Raw genomic sequence first — 16712 nt, forward strand, 5'->3', positions numbered from 1 at the left:
CTACACTATTATCATGTAGTAATCGTGTAAAAATACGCGTGTGTGCATGTCAGGTAAACCTTCAAGGGGTTGCAGTAGCGAGCTACCGAACCCCAAGACAGAACAAAACAAAAAAAACACAACATTGCCATCACCTCCCTCTCGCGCATGCGCACCGGATCGACCGAAACGAGCACGGCAGAAGCAGAAGGCAGAAGGGAACGGAACTAGAAGGGAGTAGAAAGCTAAGAAGGAAAAGGGCTGAAAAGGAAAGAAGGCAAAAGAAGACAAAAGAAGGAGAAAAACAAGGAGTACGTGTGTTCCTTGTCTATCTTAACACACTTCTTGTCTTCAGTGCTGCAAAAGAACGCGAGAAAACGTGCACGCGCGCAGGTAACACCCCTTCCAATTCCGCACTCTTTCACTTTCAAATATTTCCGGTTCTTGCAACACTTCCGCAACCTTTCAAGTTGCCAGAACTTTTTGTTTTCAACGGGACAAATGTCTTTTTGGGTGGGTGGGGAAGTCGTCACGTGACCAGACCTGGGTGCAGCTGCTACTTTGTGTGTCCCTCGGCCGTTGACAGCCGGATGTGAGGCCACGCCCACCACCAGGAGTCATAGTTGACCTTTCACCTTTTATCTCTGAAGTTTTGTTGACATGCCTTCTGTTTACTGACACATCATGAGTGTAATACAACACTGAATATTACAGTCAATTTTATGCGTGTGTGTATGTGAGAGATGAACCAGGAATTCGTCATTGTTTGCGTAGTCATGCTGGGTGGCGTGGCCTTACTGCCGTCATGCGTGGATAGTGATAAGCTCGGGTGTTGTTTGGCACAGAAGCTCAAGAAATGTGCATATGATTGACAGCCGCTGTTATACAGGAAACTTGTTTCTGACCTCAATAGAGACAAATCCCTGACTAGAACATGGTCTTTTCTTAATCAGCTTCTCATGTGTACTTCCAGAAGCACCATACCATTCCCAAAGATCCAGACAGGTGGGTTCTGACCCGTTCATGAGCTACATTAGAACCTGACACACTTCACAACACACCCACACGCCCCCAACATGGTGGAGCCCATATGTGCCACGGGTGCGGCGGCGCAATTGCGAAATCTGAGGGACCGAGAAGAAGGTCTGGGCCAAAACGACAACGCCGTCAAGTTCCTGGGTCAAGACTATGAAAGTCTGCGAGCCGAATGTATCCGGAGCAGGAGATTGTTTGAGGACAGCCTGTTCCCCTGCGCAGCCTCCTCTCTGGGCTTCAACGAGCTGGGACCGAGGTCGTCCAAGACATCCGGCGTGCGCTGGATGAGGCCCCCGGTGAGACAAAGCAAACCATACAGCGCTTCCGGAGTGTTCTAAGATAGTAATTGAGAATTACCGAGTGGTTTTCTGACATTTCTACAGAATGAATGTACTGTATTCCAAAGTTAAATACAACCGAATCAAGCTTAACAATTTTTGACTTATTTCAGGAGTCACACATTCAGCTCGCCTCCTTCATATGTTCACAAACATGACAGTAGCGTGCTGATCTTATTGCATGTTAGCGTGACACGAGCGGCAGTGATTGTGCGCCCCACGTTGCACTCAAATGTAAACGTGAAGTCAAGCGTACACACGTGTGCGATGACACAAATAAGCGCGCTCCTTTTTTTAGCAGCGCTTCCACTGAGCGCACACACAAGCGCTAGCATGCAGCACTGTCAGAAATAGAGCTTATAAAATATAGAATCTATTTCTACCGTATTTTCCGGACTATAAGTCGCTCCGGAGTATAAGTCGCACCAGCCATAAAATGCCCCAAAAAGTGAAAAAGCCATATATAAGTCGCTCCGGAGTATAAGTCGCATTTTGGGGGGCAATTTATAGGACAAAATCCCACACCAAAAACAGTCATGAAATAGCAACAACAGGCTAAACAATAGCAACAACAGGCTAAACGATAGGTATGCTAATGTGACAAATACAAACAAAGAGCGAGAACGGGCCTGACGTAACATATAGAGTGATTAAGCACAACTATTACATGAATAACATGTTTATAAAACCATCGGTGTTACTCCAATTCATTAAATAGCAACAACAGGCTAAACAATAGGTATGCTAACGTGACAAACACAAACAAAGAGCTGAGAACGGGCCAAATAATAATAAATAATAATAATAAATATAAGAGGAGCAAAAATAGAGCAAGTGTACATGCAGCAGACAGTGGACTTGGATATGGTGCTTTAAAGTGTTAATTGCTTTATTTGATGTTTTCTCTATTTTTTATGTTTTGAATATGTTCAAGATAAAGATATAAAAGCATGTGAAGTGATCAACTATACTAAAAATAACATGGGAAGTGGTCAACTATACTTGTAAGTGATGTCTTAATGATCAAGTAAAAATTTGTGAAAAAAAACATATATAAGTCGCTCCTGAGTATAAGTCGCCCCCCCACCCAAACTATGAAAAAAAGCGCGACTTATAGTCCGGAAATTACGGTAATTATAAAAGCAGCGCCCTCTCACATGCTATGATGCTAAAGTTAGCCATACAGCTAACCACGGGGAATCTGATATTTCCTCATTCAACAGGTGAGAATTGTCTCGACACGCGTAGACATTGCAAATTGTCTTCACTTTTCATATATAAATATATATATATATATTTTTTTTTTAAATATTTGACCAGTTTTTACTCGTCTGATTTGAAAACGAGTTATTTGTCAGTTTGTTTTCTAGCTTTTACTGTATACAATATGAGGTGCTCATACATTTATTTGGGTTGATAGAAGCTATAACTACAATGCGGCCCGCGGAAAAAAAAAAGAGTTTGACACCCCTGCACTATAGCAATGAGAGGAGTGTGTGTCCATGTTCAAGAGCTGTGTGTTTGCGTGTGTCTACAGGAGTTGTGCAAGCGTCCCGCTTTCATTGTGGACGGAGCGACCCGAACCGACATCTGCCAGGGTGCTCTGGGTGAGCGAGAATTCTTTACACGTCACATTGAGAATTCAGATGCAAACTGAAAGCTCCACCCGTGCTCAAAGGGCACATGCAGTACATACTGTACACGTATGCCTAACTCACCACTAGGGGGTGGAACAATACATCTTTTCAACATGGACTAAAGTTGGACCATGTATTTGATGTCCAGCTCAAGGTCCAAGTCTTTGTCTTATTACACTAGCATGCTAAAGTTGTTCTAGTAATATACAGAAATGCCTTGCTAGTCGTACGGAATGTAGTCGAGCAATTGTAAATGATTTGGATATCATATAAATAAATGCTCAAATGGGTTTTCCATACTCAGCCTGGTCATGTGACATGCCTGACGATGTGTGGGTGTGCGTTCACAGGGGATTGCTGGCTGCTGGCCGCCATCGCCTCGCTGACCTTAAATGACACCCTACTCCATCGAGTGGTCCCGCACGGACAGAGTTTTGAGCAGGGATATGCCGGAATTTTCCACTTCCAGGTATTTTTTGCGGGGTAGTATTGCAGTCAGAATTGATTTGTTTTGGTTCTGCTACATTGGAAAAGAAAAAAAAAATCCAAGGACTCTAATGCCAGTAACTACTTTGTGTGATCTTAAATGCCATAGGAATGATTTGTGACGTGTCACGGTCATAGCAGAGCTTTTACTTGGCCCCAAATTGATCCGTCACATATTTGCGATTTGCAGATTTGTTAATGGCTGCTTTTGTGCTCCATCCTTTTGGTCCTGTCCAATATAAAAGTAACGCTTTGGTGCCATTTGTGGCACCTCGGTACCGTATGTTGAAGGGAGGAGCTTCATTTAGTCAGGTCATAGCCTGATCATATAGAAAAGTAGTTTAGAAAAAAAAATAGTTAAATGACGATCCTATAAAATATAATGATCTAAAAAGTCAAATAGCAAATTCGACATCAATAAGTAAATGTCACCAACAATGAAATGCCAATGCACATTATTAAATGCAAAAGTTTAATACAACTTCCAAATCGCCTGTTCCGGCAGTTCTGGCAGTTTGGCGAGTGGGTGGAGGTAGTGATCGACGACCGTCTGCCTGTCAAAGATGGCAAACTGCTCTTCGTCCACTCCGCGGAGGGTGGAGAGTTCTGGAGTGCTCTGATCGAGAAGGCCTACGCCAAGTAAGCGGAGCGCCGAGTCGCCGCTCAGGTCCGAGCCGGACGCTGACAAATTCACATGTGGACTCTCCCCGCCCCAGATTGAACGGCTGCTACGAGGCGCTGTCCGGCGGCAGCACATCCGAAGGCTTCGAGGACTTCACGGGTGGCGTGACGGAAATGTTCGAGCTGAATAAGGCGCCCTCCGACCTCTTCAGCATCATGGGCCGCGCCATCGAGAGGGGCTCGCTGCTCGGCTGCTCCATTGACGTGAGTCAGAACCTTAACCCGATCGTTATACATTCTTTATCCTCTGTAAAGAGCTAACACATATATATTGTACATAATATCCATCTGTCTTTTGTAAAATGACCTAAATCCTCAAATTTATGTTTTCTGGTGAAGCTGGAGCTAATTAACGTCATTTACATTCATTTCAATGGAACAAGATGACTTGAGATGCGACCTCTGACTTCCTCCCACCTCGGTTGTTTTTTATGCTAGATCACCAGTACCAGAGACATGGAGGCAGTCACCTTCAAGAAGCTGGTCAAGGGGCACGCCTACTCCGTCACGGGCCTGGACGAGGTACGGGAGCGTCCCGGTGGTGGTGTTGTGTCCTCATTTGTTATTTGTTATTTGTAGGTGGTCTATCGTGGAAACATGACCAAGTTGGTCCGCATCAGAAACCCGTGGGGGGAAGTGGAGTGGACCGGCGCTTGGAGCGACAAGTGAGACTTCTCGTGTTGGAAAACGTGCCTTGTGTAAACACGCCTTGTGCTCAACTGAGAGTCTGGGAAGGCGTAGGGTGGGGTGGGGTGGGGTGGGGTGGTGTGGTTGGAGGAGCAGGATTATGTAAGCACACATTCCAAAGTTTTCCCTGCTGGTGCATTCCATTCACTTGATTCTTTTCCCGGACAGTTCTCGAGAATGGGACAGTATAGATCGCGGAGTCCGTTCTCGGCTCCAAAACCGCAGCGAGGATGGCGAGTTCTGGTGAGATTGGTGCTCCCGTGAAGGATGGTTTCTTTAAAACCCTCGGCTCGTCCCTCACCCCTCCTCTCTCGCTGCAGGATGTCCTTCAGCGACTTTCTGCGCGAGTTCACCCGTTTGGAAATCTGCAACCTGACACCTGACGCCCTCCAGAACAGCCAGATGAAAACCTGGAGCACATCACTGTACCCGGGAGAGTGGAGACGGGGCAGCACGGCCGGAGGCTGCCGGAACTTTCCAGGTGAGAAATGAGCAGGGAGGGGCTTAAAAGACGAGCCTGACCTTTAATCGCTTCCACCCAGCGACCTTTTGGCTGAACCCGCAGTTCAAGTTGCTGCTGCAGAATCCCGACGCGCCCGGTATGTCGGACTGCAGCTTCCTGGTGGCGCTCATGCAGAAGGACCGCAGGAAGAAACGACGGGAGGGCAAAGACATGGAGACCATCGGCTTCGCCGTCTACGAGGTCGGTGTCAGCCCGCAAAACTCCTGCCGGTACTTCCTCCTCTGTAATCTCACCAAGTCCTCTTCTCGCAGGTTCCTAGCGAGGTACAAGCTCTCCAGTCAGGCTTTTTCCGACAAATCCGAACGATGGTGGTAACCGACTTCCGTCTCAGGCCAAAGGGCAGACCCGGGTCCACTTGAAGCAGAACTTCTTCCTGACGCACGCCTCCAGCGCCCGCTCCGAACTCTTCATCAACCTGAGGGAAGTCAGCTCGCGTCTCCGTCTCCCGGCCGGCGAATACGTCATCGTGCCGTCCACCTTCGACCCCCACAAGGAGGCCGACTTCGTCCTGCGGGTTTTCTCCGAGAAACCTGCCGATTCAGAGTGAGCGACATTTAATAGCGTCCTTGAAAACAAAGCCGGTCGCTAACGTTTTTACCTTTCAGGGAGCTGGACGACGACGTGGTGGCAGACCTTCCGACCGAGGTGAGGAAAGTACAGTACAATCGATATTGACGCTATCTAATAACATGAGACAACTTGTCCTTGTAGAACTATTTGGACGAGAGTCAAATTGAGGCCGGCTTCAAGAGTCTCTTCCGACAGTTGGCCGGCCCGGTAAGCACACGTTCCTTCCTCCTTCTGCTTCGTGTGTGACCTCACCGTTGTCTCGTTTGCCGGCGCGGGCGTGAAGGACATGGAAATCAGCATCAACGAGCTACAAACCATCCTAAACCGCATCATCAGCAAGCGTAAGTGAGATCATTTCGTAGCGCTGCTCCAACTCGCCCGCGTGGATATTAACACGGTTTCCACGGCGACAGACAAAGACCTGAAGACGGACGGGTTCACCAAGGAGGCGTGTCGCAGCATGATCAACCTCATGGATGTATCCTTGCCGTCTCCTTTTTGGGTTTGAAGTCAAGTCACACGACTCGACGTTTTCCTCAACGTCTCGGCAGACGGACGGCAGTGGGAAGCTGGGCCTGGTTGAGTTCCATGTACTTTGGGAGAAGATTAAACGCTACCTGGTAACTTTTCCCACACGCAAACACCTGCTGGTCACTCCCGCAATCACATCAACCCTCCTCCTCTTAAACAGACCATATTCCGGAACTATGACCTGGACAAGTCGGGAACCATGAGCTCCTACGAGATGAGGATGGCGCTGGAGTCCGCAGGTGGGCTTGCGTGCACGAGCTTAACAGTCACTCTAGCGCTGACCTTTGCCCCTCCGCCTCGCCTTAGGCTTCAAGCTGACCAATCACCTGTTCCAGCTCATCATCCTGCGATACACGGAGGAAGACATGGCCGTGGACTTTGACAATTTTGTCACATGTCTGGTCCGCCTGGAGTCCATGTTTAGTGAGTGTCGTCCGGGAGCCCGGTCTGCTTTGCAGCCCACCTCGCTCTGACCTTAATGTTTCCACAGAAACCTTTAAGGTCATGGACACGGACGCAGATGGCTTCATCTCGCTCAACTTCTCCCAGGTAACAGAAAATCTCTCGACGGCAAGTTTATACCATCATGTGTCACCATTTCCTTTTTCCTGCCTACAGTGGCTCTCCCTCACCATGTTTGCCTAGATGTCAGCGGACGGCGTATCTGGTGCCTTCGAACGCCGTGACATCATCACCGACGGTGCGTCACACAGGCGTGTTGCGACAACGTAGGGGTGCCCGACGCCTTTTCGTCGCGGGGCTTTTTTGGGCTGTTGCGACTGTGAAAACCATTTAAATGTATAATCACCTCATCACATTGCTGCATAGAAACACAATCGCCCGGGAAATTGTTAGAAAAATACAGAAGAGAAAGACGGCAAAATACAGATTGAACCAAAAATGCACTATAAAATTTTTTGGGTCAATTTAAGTAAAATTTATAGTGCATTGTAGGTTCAATCATATAAATAATTACAAGCCTAGTATCCGCTTTTTTTTTTTTAATAACTTAATATTGCTAACACCAAGTTGAACTTGGAATCATCCATTCATCCATTTTCTGAACCACATTTACTCACGAGGGTTACGGGCGTGCTGGAGCACATTCAATCATAGAATTGTAGCATGCGATTATTGAAGCGCATTATTGATTATTGTTGATTCGGGGAAAATGCTTGCCATATCTGTTAAAAGTGAACAACAAGGGCAACGTTGGTCCTGATTTTAAGCCAAAATGAAAAAAAATCATACGCTGTTTGCTTTGGTGGGCCACATAAAGTCAAGCGGCGGCCGTATCTGGTTTGACATCAATTCCATTAGTTTACTGTAGCCTCTTGTAACCTCACTGAAATCTGGTGTGGACCAATTCGGGACGCCAGTATTCAACTTTTTGTCCACTTCCGCCACCGTGCTTCAAGCCAAACATGGCTGCAAAGTGTCAACACAGCTTTGAGCTCTGCTTCTTGTGCCAAACTGCTGGCTGTTTTTCCAAGCGCCTACGAGGCTGTGCATGTCTGTTTTTTTTATCGGTGGAACAAAATAAAACTTTTGTAACTCTTAAAAAGAACTTCCTGTTTACACGCATTGTAAAATCAATGTCACAGTGTGTTGTATTAAATAACCTTTATTAACAATAGAAAAAAAAAAAAAACAGGCTGACTTCAATTACACTTGTACATGTTGATCAATTATTAACATAAAAAATATATAACAAGGAGGGAGAACGGAATGTCGGACTTTGGAATGGAACGAAAGTCTAACCTACAGAATAAGGCGAGGTGGCTTTAGACGTCATTGTTGTTGTGCTCCATCCTGCTCACCATGGTGGAGATGAGCTGCTCCAGTTGCTCCGCTCTCTGCTTGCCCGTCAGGAGGACCTCCTCGTGGCTGGCCTTTGACTTGCTGTCGTAATCCATCACCGCCTGGTTGCTGATCAGTGACAGGGCGAAGACGCGCATGCCGGAGTGGCGAGCCACGATCACCTCGTGGACCGTGCTCATACCTGGCGTGGGGAAAGAGAGATGTGCAGGGGGGGGGGGGGGGGGGGGGGGGGGGGTGAGTCACATGTCTTGGCTCATGTCAGACTTAAAGATTCTATGGACTTGCTTGATATTGACTCACCGACAGCATCAGCGCCAAGTTTATGCATCATCCTGCACTCGGCGATAGTCTCAAATGAGGGACCGCCCAGCACGCAATAGACACCCTCCCTCAGGAAATCCCCAAAGCCCAGTTCTTGCCCCACGTCCATGGCCAGCTGCTGAAGCTCTCGGTCGTACGCGTCGGACATGCACGGGAAGCGCACTCCGAACCTACGTTGCACATTTTACGCTTAATGATACTGCTGGTTGCTTTAGGGCTTAGTCGGCGTCCTACCTATCGTCGTTGGGTCCGGCGAGTGGGCTGTTCCCTGCGAAGCCCGGCATGTTGATGTGGTCTTTCATGATCATGATGTCTCCCACCTTGAAATCCTGATTGAGACCGCCGGCCGCGTTGGTCAGGATGACCGTGCCCACGCCCAGCAGCTTGAAGATGCGCATGGGCAGCGTGATCTGAACAAAACCAAAAAGCACCAAATTGGGTTTAGCCTTGTTGGACTGACATATGACTCGAGCTTATATGGCAAGCAACCTTCTGGATGGGGTAGCCCTCGTACAGGTGGAAGCGACCCTGCATGCACACACATGATCGCCCTTTCAATGTTCCAAAAACGAGCCGTCCGGCGTGTCCGTGCACTGTACGAGACCAAACGGCAAATCAGCCAATCATCCGGTGGGACGTTTACGGAAGAGATGACTGGACTCACCTGTGCTTTGCGGGAAGTTTGGAATGTCCTTGTAGTTGAACGCCACCTGGTCCTTCAACATGGCCGCCAAACCGCCGAGGCCCGAGCCGCACACGATGCCAACGGAAGGCCGCATGTTTGTCTGAGCCAGCAGCCAATCAGCTGTGGCCTTGCAGTCTTCATATGTGTAGCTGCAGCACCAAAAGAATGAGACATGTAAGTTTTTGTTCTTAAGCTATTATTATGGTCCTCTTTTTGGAAAAAAAAACCATCTCTATTATGAAAATTACATCACTTGGCTTAATTAATACATGTGTAAAGGATAATCATCATGGTACGAATAGTAATAAAACAATATTACACGCACTGACCAACAACTACAATTTTAATATTTTTACTACTGTCCCATAAAATCAGTTTATATCCCCACATTCTAATCTAACCATTTGGTTGAATCCCTTCCAGTACGCACTTTTTTTTTTTTTTTAACCAATCAGATTTCAAATTCATTATCAAAAGTTCAACCAGACCACGTCAGCATTTTTCTACTCTCTATTTTTTGGTCACAGCAAAATTTGTTACAGCCAAGTTCCCCCCTCACCTTGGTTGTGTTCCTTCCAGTACGCACAGGTTTTTTTTTGTTTTTTGTTTTAAAACAAATCAGACTTCAAATTCAATATCGAAAGCTCAGCCAGACCACGCCAGCATTTTCCATTCTCTTATTTTTTTGGTCACAGCAAAATTTCGACAAGCATAACACGTCTGTTATGTTTTGTATTGATTAGTAGGCAAATATGCATTGGGCTCACATTTAAACCCCTTTCAATATTTTGTTAAGAAAAATGTTAAATCCGTTCATGACTTACCACTTGTTACCTTGAGGAAACATGACGGCGCAGTACAATAATCAGAAAAAGCAGACGGGTACAAAAACAAACAAGTCACGTTGCGTCACGTTGCGCGCTCTATTTCCCTGCAGTTACACGTTGTCTCCGACTTTCCAGGGAGCGCGCGCAATTTATAACGCTGCCCCCCCATTCTGAATGACGCATGCGCAAACGGCATTCTCATTGGCTCAAATGACCCGCCCCAAAACCTCCACTTCTTTTTTCTTTTTTTAAAATATTTTATTGCAGCCTACTTTATCATTCATCACCACTATTAGTCATCATTATATATTGTGTGATAAGAAATATTTCTTTGAGCCCAATAAAAACATGCAAGGCCATGGTTACTTAGTGCTAATAAACAGAACAGATGTTGATCTGTGTTAAACTAATAAAGTTTAAACTGGGTCGAGATAAGGAGCTAAACAAAGTTCAGTCACGTTCAAAACAGCTTTTGTCAAGGAAACGCGCGAACCAGAACAGCCATTGTATTATATTTTTGTATCCCATCCTATCTCATCAAATAGTAAAGCTGATCGATGAAGCAGCCACTTGACGTAAGAGACCTCACGAGATAAACAGACGACTTCACGAGGTCCGCATGTCGTTGGCCCCACGCCATCTCCAAATACGGCATCTAATTGTCTCCTTGCCACGTTCAAGTTACATTTAATCCACGTGCCAATTCTAATCGTCCACAATCATGAGCACACTGTGGCTACGCTAGCTTGACTTTGTGACACGGGTGTCATGACATGTGACCTGATGAGATGTGGACGTGAGAATGGTGAACACGGTCAGTCCTAAAAACGCACAAGCAAGTACCAAGTATGGCGACTGTAAGAAGTTATATAACCTTTTATTGGGTTAAAGTAAATCGTCTGTCAAGGATTTTATGACAACCCCGTGACATTTTGCGTTGACATGATAAGCCAACGAGCCGCCGACACCCGCTGAGCTTAGCATAACAATGCTAAAATATCTTTTAACTAAATACACATCCTGTCTGCTCTTCCTTTATTGAACTTGTTCTCAACGTTCAAAGGTCCAATAAATTAAAGAGCACTGCCAAGATGGGAGAAGAATGTGAAGCAGCTTCAAGTTCACATGACACATTTCGCACACATTTCTGAGACTTAGCGTGTTGATTAGCACCGCATGAGAACCACGAGTAGCGTGGTTTATGTAACTGGTAACTAACTATGTAAATAACTATGTGACGTGGCACAAAAGAGTCTTCGTGAGAACACCAGCACATGTCCCAGGTGCTTGCTGCCAAGTTAAGAAAAAATTTCCAGGAATTGAAAAACAACAGCTTCTCCATAGAAATGAGTTAGTGGTGAAATAGGTATGTGAAAAAGAATACTATTGAAATATGTTAAGACACTGAATATTACAAAATGTCAGTCAACAGTTTCAGTTCAAAAGAGGTTGGTTTGGTTTCATTTACTACCACACCATGTATGTAAATTTATTGTAGACCAGATGGATATGGAAATGTTCAAGATAGTAAAATAATGTTGGATATCTGTCTTCTCGACATCACAAACACCAATTTGTGTTTGTTGAAAATGAATATGAATAAGACATTTTCTTATGTGATTGAAACAAGATTTGAAACAAGATAATAACAGATAAATTATCATTATTTTCACCGTAACATTGGGAAAAGCATTGGAATTGGCGACCCCTACCGGGAGCAACCAGGTTATTTATAGCCTACGACGTAGGAAAGTACTTTACGTAGCCTATGTGGCCGCAACATGCTCTAAAACTACATGTCCCATAATGCACCACGACGTACAGTCATTATCCGGGTAACCCGGTCAAGGGGAGGAGAAAAAAGATCTGCCACTTTTCAAGAATAAGGTCTGCTTCTGCTCGGAAAGAGGGCGTTTATTAAATTACAACCTATACAGGTATGACATAAATATGGTTTCTGTTATCCACTTGACCTTAATAATCTACTAATTATAAAACTACTAATACAGAACGCTTTGGTGGTATAGTCGTGACGTAACGTTTGACCACCGGTGTCAACGCGATGCTAACGGCTAGCCAAGATTTCAACTCTTCTTTTGAATTACGAACGAATTTGTTCTTGTTCTCTCTTAAGTTCACGGAACAAAAATGCTGCTTCTTAAAGTTGGCCAGTCGTCTGCGCTTTGTGGTGCCGTTCTACGGATCGCACCCGGACTCACTGGGTTGGTAGCGTTAATGTTTACAATCAATACTTCACGTCACAAACACACACTTAAAATATATATTTTTTCCAATGTTGTTTATTTACATTTAAGTGCCAACATTTGTTTGTGTTATTCAGGGCTAAACGTCAGGCTGTAGTGGCTGTCAACAACACACGTCTCTATGCTAGTCAAGCTACACAGGTATGTCACCAAATGCCTTTTAATGCGCCCGTTTTATGAATATTTTGATCCTTGCACACCTTATACATCATTTATGGCCCAATACTGTGATACTGTTGATGACATAACACAATCGTCCCATTCCAGAGTAAGTAGGTGAAAGTTCACTGGTCACATGGTTCATATTTAAGGTGACACTTCAGCTGTCGTGATCAGCACACAAATAGGAAGTAGTCATATTTTTAGTGGTTGCCACAATTGTGCTCGAATATTTCTTTGTTTTTTCCATGCATAGTAATGTTATATAAACATTTCCAAATGTGGACATGGTTACCTTTCAACTTTCACCTCTTTCACACCAACTCAGTTTTCTAAATCACGACATGGTGTTTGGGTCATTTGGACGCAAACATACAATTTAGAAAATAACCTCAATGTTGATTTGAGCTGCAATGTTCTCTCATTGTAGGCAGTGTTGGAGAAGCCAGCAGCGGTCGCGTCAGACGCTGCCACTGCAGTGGAAAAGACGGCCGCAGCAGTAAGTCGCTTCCCCGAATGTTATCAAGCACGTCTGAATAGTGTTTGACGGCTTCTGATGGTTTTGTGCTGCTTAATTATTCCACAGGAGTCCAAATCTTTTGCCGTCAACATTTTCAAGGGGCAGATTGCCACAGCTCAAGTATTTCCCTACCCTTCCGGTAAACCAAACATTTTACAGACAAGTTATTTAAATTTACAGACAACCTTATTGAGCAATTTTCCCTGTGTGTTTAGTGTTGAACGAAGAGCAGGAGCAGTTCCTGCGTGAACTCGTGCCCCCTGTGGGAAAGTTTTTTGAGGTAATATTGAAACCGCTCAGGCTCGCTGGAAATTATCCTTCATTCCCTCGTGACTCTCATCCTGTCTACAGGAGGTGAACGATCCGGCCAAGAATGATACGCTGGAGAAAGTCGAGGACCACACAATGGAGGGCCTGAAAGAGATGGGCGCCTTTGGCCTGCAGGTGCCGGCCGACCTGGGAGGACTGGGCCTCACCAACACACAGGTGCTTATTATTTAACCAGCGTGGATGACGTTCACACAATCGGCAATAAGCTCGTCCATCTCCCCTCAGTACGCTCGGCTGGTGGAGATCGTCGGCACTCATGATCTCGGCGTCGGCATCACGCTCGGTGCCCACCAGTCGATCGGCTTCAAGGGCATCTTGCTTTTTGGGAATCCAGCACAAAAAGAGAAATACTTGCCGAAACTTGCATCAGGTAATCTGGCTCGCTGGTTCACTCAGCGCTTTGTGCGTCATGAAGGTCAGACACAAGCCGCTTGTGGTTTGTGTGTCCAGGTGAGCACATCGCTGCCTTTTGCCTGACTGAACCGGCTAGTGGTTCTGATGCCGCGTCCATCAAAACCATGGCTGTACAGTCCCCGTGTGGAAAGTACTTTACTCTCAATGGAAGCAAAATCTGGATAAGGTAAGACCACAGAAGAAGATTTTTTTTGCCCTCAATGAACTCAAGCAGATTCTTCTAATCCTTTCTCGAGCCAAAATATTCCTAATCATTTTGCATACGTTCTCCCAAAAAGGAATCATTGGCTCGAGAATCTTTTATTACTTGTGAGACTTATTTTGTTCCCTCCCATTCAGTAATGGCGGTCTGGCTGAGATCTTCACTGTGTTTGCCAAGACACCAATGAAGGATCCCAAGACAGGAGAGATGAAGGACAAGATCACAGCTTTTGTTGTGGAAAAGAGTTTTGGTGGCGTGACACAGTGAGGTTTTGTTTTTCGTTCAAAAATAGACTCAATTATACCATGTGTGGAGATTCCCATGTGTTTCTTTGGACCGTCACCCATTTCCAGCGGACCACCAGAGAAGAAGATGGGCATCAAAGCCTCCAACACGGCCGAAGTTTATTTCGATAACGTCCGCGTGCCAGCCGACTGCGTGCTGGGTGAGGTTGGAGGTGGCTTCAAGGTGGCTATGAACATCCTCAACAACGGCCGCTTCGGCATGGCGGCCGCCCTGTCTGGCACCATGAAGGGGGCCATCCACAAAGCGGTGACCTCCTGCTTCGACACCACCGCCTCCACGCATAGGTGGAGCATATTGTTACTGTTAGACTTTCCTTCTTTCGTCAGGTGGACCATGCAACCAACAGGACCCAATTCGGCAACAAGATCCACACCTATGGGGCCATCCAGGAGAAGGTGGCCCGCATGACCATGCTGCAGTACGTCACCGAGGTCAGTAGAGGTTCAGCTCACGCAAACGGCTCGCCATGAATTTACGCTGATAGCTTCTTTGCGCTTCCCGCAGTCTCTGGCTTACATGATCAGCGGCAACATGGACAGCGGAGCGACCGAGTTCCAGATCGAGGCGGCCATCAGCAAGATCTTCGCTTCTGTGAGAACCTTCTCCGTTCAAAGTCAGCTGATCGGTACTTCGCCGTAGCTCAACTGGTTCTTTGTCTCGGTGAACCTCTGACAGGAAGCCGCGTGGACTGTGACGGACGAGTGTATTCAAGTCATGGGCGGCATGGGCTTCATGAAAGTGAGGGATCACTCCGCAGCCTCTGAAAGTCGAGTAAAACCAACGCACGTTTACAAATGGCCTCATTTTTAACAGGATTCTGGAATCGAGAGGGTAATGAGGGATCTGAGAATTTTCCGGATCTTCGAGGGCACCAACGATATCCTCAGGCTTTTTGTGGCACTCAACGGGTTCCAGGTGAGCCTTCCCGTCATCTTTTCCCACTCCATCTTTGACTTCAACCCTTTCTCCTCAGAATGCGGGCAACCAGTTGAAGAGCTTACAAAAAGCACTGAAGAACCCACTTGGCAACGCTGGGCTGCTGGCGGAAGAACTCACCAAGAGAGCAAAGAGGTAACATCACGAGATGCAGCGGAGTGCCGCTTAGTTCACGTCGGGGTAAAACTGGCTTTGCCGTCTTGTTTTAGGAAGGCAGGTATGAGCACGGGATTGACACTCCAAGGAAATATCCACCCTGAGCTGGCACAAAGCGGCGATATGGTGTGTTGTCATAGCCTAATTAGTGCAACTCCTTTTTTTTTTTTGTGTGTGTGTCTATCATCACTTTTTTTGTCCGCCACACAGGCCGTGAAAGCCATCGAACAATTTGGCGTGGCTGTCGAGGAGCTTCTCATTAAGCACGGCAAGAAGATTATTGGTGAGCGTGCAAAATCTCCTGCTAGAACCGGTTCAGCATGTTGACGAAATGAACGATACTTTCTCGTTTCAGATGAGCAGTTTGTGTTGATGAGAGTCGCAGACTGTGCCATTGACATTTACACCATGATTGTTGTCCTCTCGAGGTACACACACACACACGCACACACACACTCTGTGTGTCTAATAAGCACCGCCAAGTATGTTCATAGGCCAGATGGGATTGTTGTTTTCCGCAGGGCGTCGCGCTCCCTGACTCAGGGCCACCCCTCGGCCCAACATGAGAAAGTTCTGTGCGAGACCTGGTGTGTGGAGGTGAGAGTTTCTCCAAAATCCCATCACATATGTTGACTCCAAATGCTCCCTGCTCTCTTTGCTCACGCTCCTTCGGTCCCGCAGGCTTCCGGCAGACTCGAGCGGGATATTAAGGCTCTGCGCTCCAGCCAGTCCAGGCAACTATACAAAAACTTTCGGGCTATTTCCGCAGCAGTGGTGGAAAATGGCGGAACGGTCGCCCCTCACCCGCTGGGTTTCTAAACCCTTAATGGTTTGTTTGATTTGATCTTTTGTGGAATCGCCAAGCAGCACATCTTTGTCCGTCGAGCTGGTCGTGAGGTTCATCTTTGGTGTCTAGATCTGTAAGGGCGTCAGATTGTCTGTTGGTGTTCCAAATCTACACTTGAACTTCTCAGCTGCAGAAATAACATTTTTTTGAGTGAGAAGGCCTTCTAACAAACACCACAAGCACCAATGAACCAAATGTCCTCATGATATGTGACTCCTCAATGTACCGTCGATCTTCCTGAACATTATTTAAGCTGTAGAAAGGGACTGATGCATCAAACTTGTTTTAATTGTATACTTTGAAATGGATTCTTGTTGAGTGTCATCAAATTTTATGTTCTCAGTGCTTTTCTGCATGTTGGGTTTTCATCACCACTAACAAATGTAATGCCTTTGCCTTATGTAACATATGACACTCAATAAAATAGTTATTTGTTCTGGTGCATTTTTCTGTATTT

The 16712-nt window shown here is 46.2% G+C and overlaps 3 protein-coding genes across 3 annotated transcripts; 2 read left to right on the forward strand and 1 right to left on the reverse strand.

The window, feature by feature from the left end:
• Positions 1-138: 138 nt before the first annotated feature.
• On the forward strand, positions 139-7469 carry capn1 (calpain 1). The gene is made up of 22 exons (XM_049762394.2): positions 139-372; positions 953-1310; positions 2890-2959; positions 3340-3458; positions 3981-4114; positions 4192-4360; positions 4595-4678; positions 4736-4821; positions 5012-5086; positions 5164-5324; positions 5386-5546; positions 5618-5629; positions 5698-5909; positions 5972-6011; positions 6078-6143; positions 6220-6277; positions 6350-6414; positions 6488-6556; positions 6628-6706; positions 6774-6890; positions 6958-7016; positions 7086-7469. The coding sequence occupies exons 2-22, from the start codon at positions 1056-1058 to the stop codon at positions 7110-7112; spliced, it is 2118 nt and encodes a 705-aa protein (XP_049618351.1). The 5' UTR covers positions 139-372; positions 953-1055; the 3' UTR covers positions 7113-7469.
• Positions 7470-8075: 606 nt separating this feature from the next.
• On the reverse strand, positions 8076-10276 carry pnp5a (purine nucleoside phosphorylase 5a). The gene is made up of 6 exons (XM_049762493.1): positions 10119-10276; positions 9274-9443; positions 9099-9202; positions 8844-9019; positions 8589-8779; positions 8076-8469 (listed from the first exon to the last, which is right to left on the reverse strand). Exons 1-6 carry the CDS (start codon positions 10139-10141, stop codon positions 8252-8254), a joined length of 882 nt encoding a protein of 293 aa, XP_049618450.1. The 5' UTR covers positions 10142-10276; the 3' UTR covers positions 8076-8251.
• A 1646-nt stretch (positions 10277-11922) lies between these two features.
• Positions 11923-16699, forward strand: acadvl (acyl-CoA dehydrogenase very long chain). Its single transcript, XM_049742019.1, has 21 exons — positions 11923-12058; positions 12256-12343; positions 12463-12526; positions 12975-13043; positions 13131-13203; positions 13280-13344; positions 13416-13550; positions 13620-13764; positions 13845-13974; positions 14148-14273; positions 14364-14562; positions 14643-14747; positions 14821-14907; positions 14992-15054; positions 15130-15231; positions 15290-15387; positions 15462-15534; positions 15619-15691; positions 15764-15836; positions 15930-16005; positions 16090-16699. Exons 2-21 carry the CDS (start codon positions 12270-12272, stop codon positions 16225-16227), a joined length of 1968 nt encoding a protein of 655 aa, XP_049597976.1. The 5' UTR covers positions 11923-12058; positions 12256-12269; the 3' UTR covers positions 16228-16699.
• The last annotated feature ends 13 nt before the right edge of the window (positions 16700-16712 follow it).

This window comes from Syngnathus scovelli, chromosome 1 (genome assembly GCF_024217435.2).
Source record: "Syngnathus scovelli strain Florida chromosome 1, RoL_Ssco_1.2, whole genome shotgun sequence".
NCBI classification, from domain to species: Eukaryota; Metazoa; Chordata; class Actinopteri; order Syngnathiformes; family Syngnathidae; genus Syngnathus; species Syngnathus scovelli.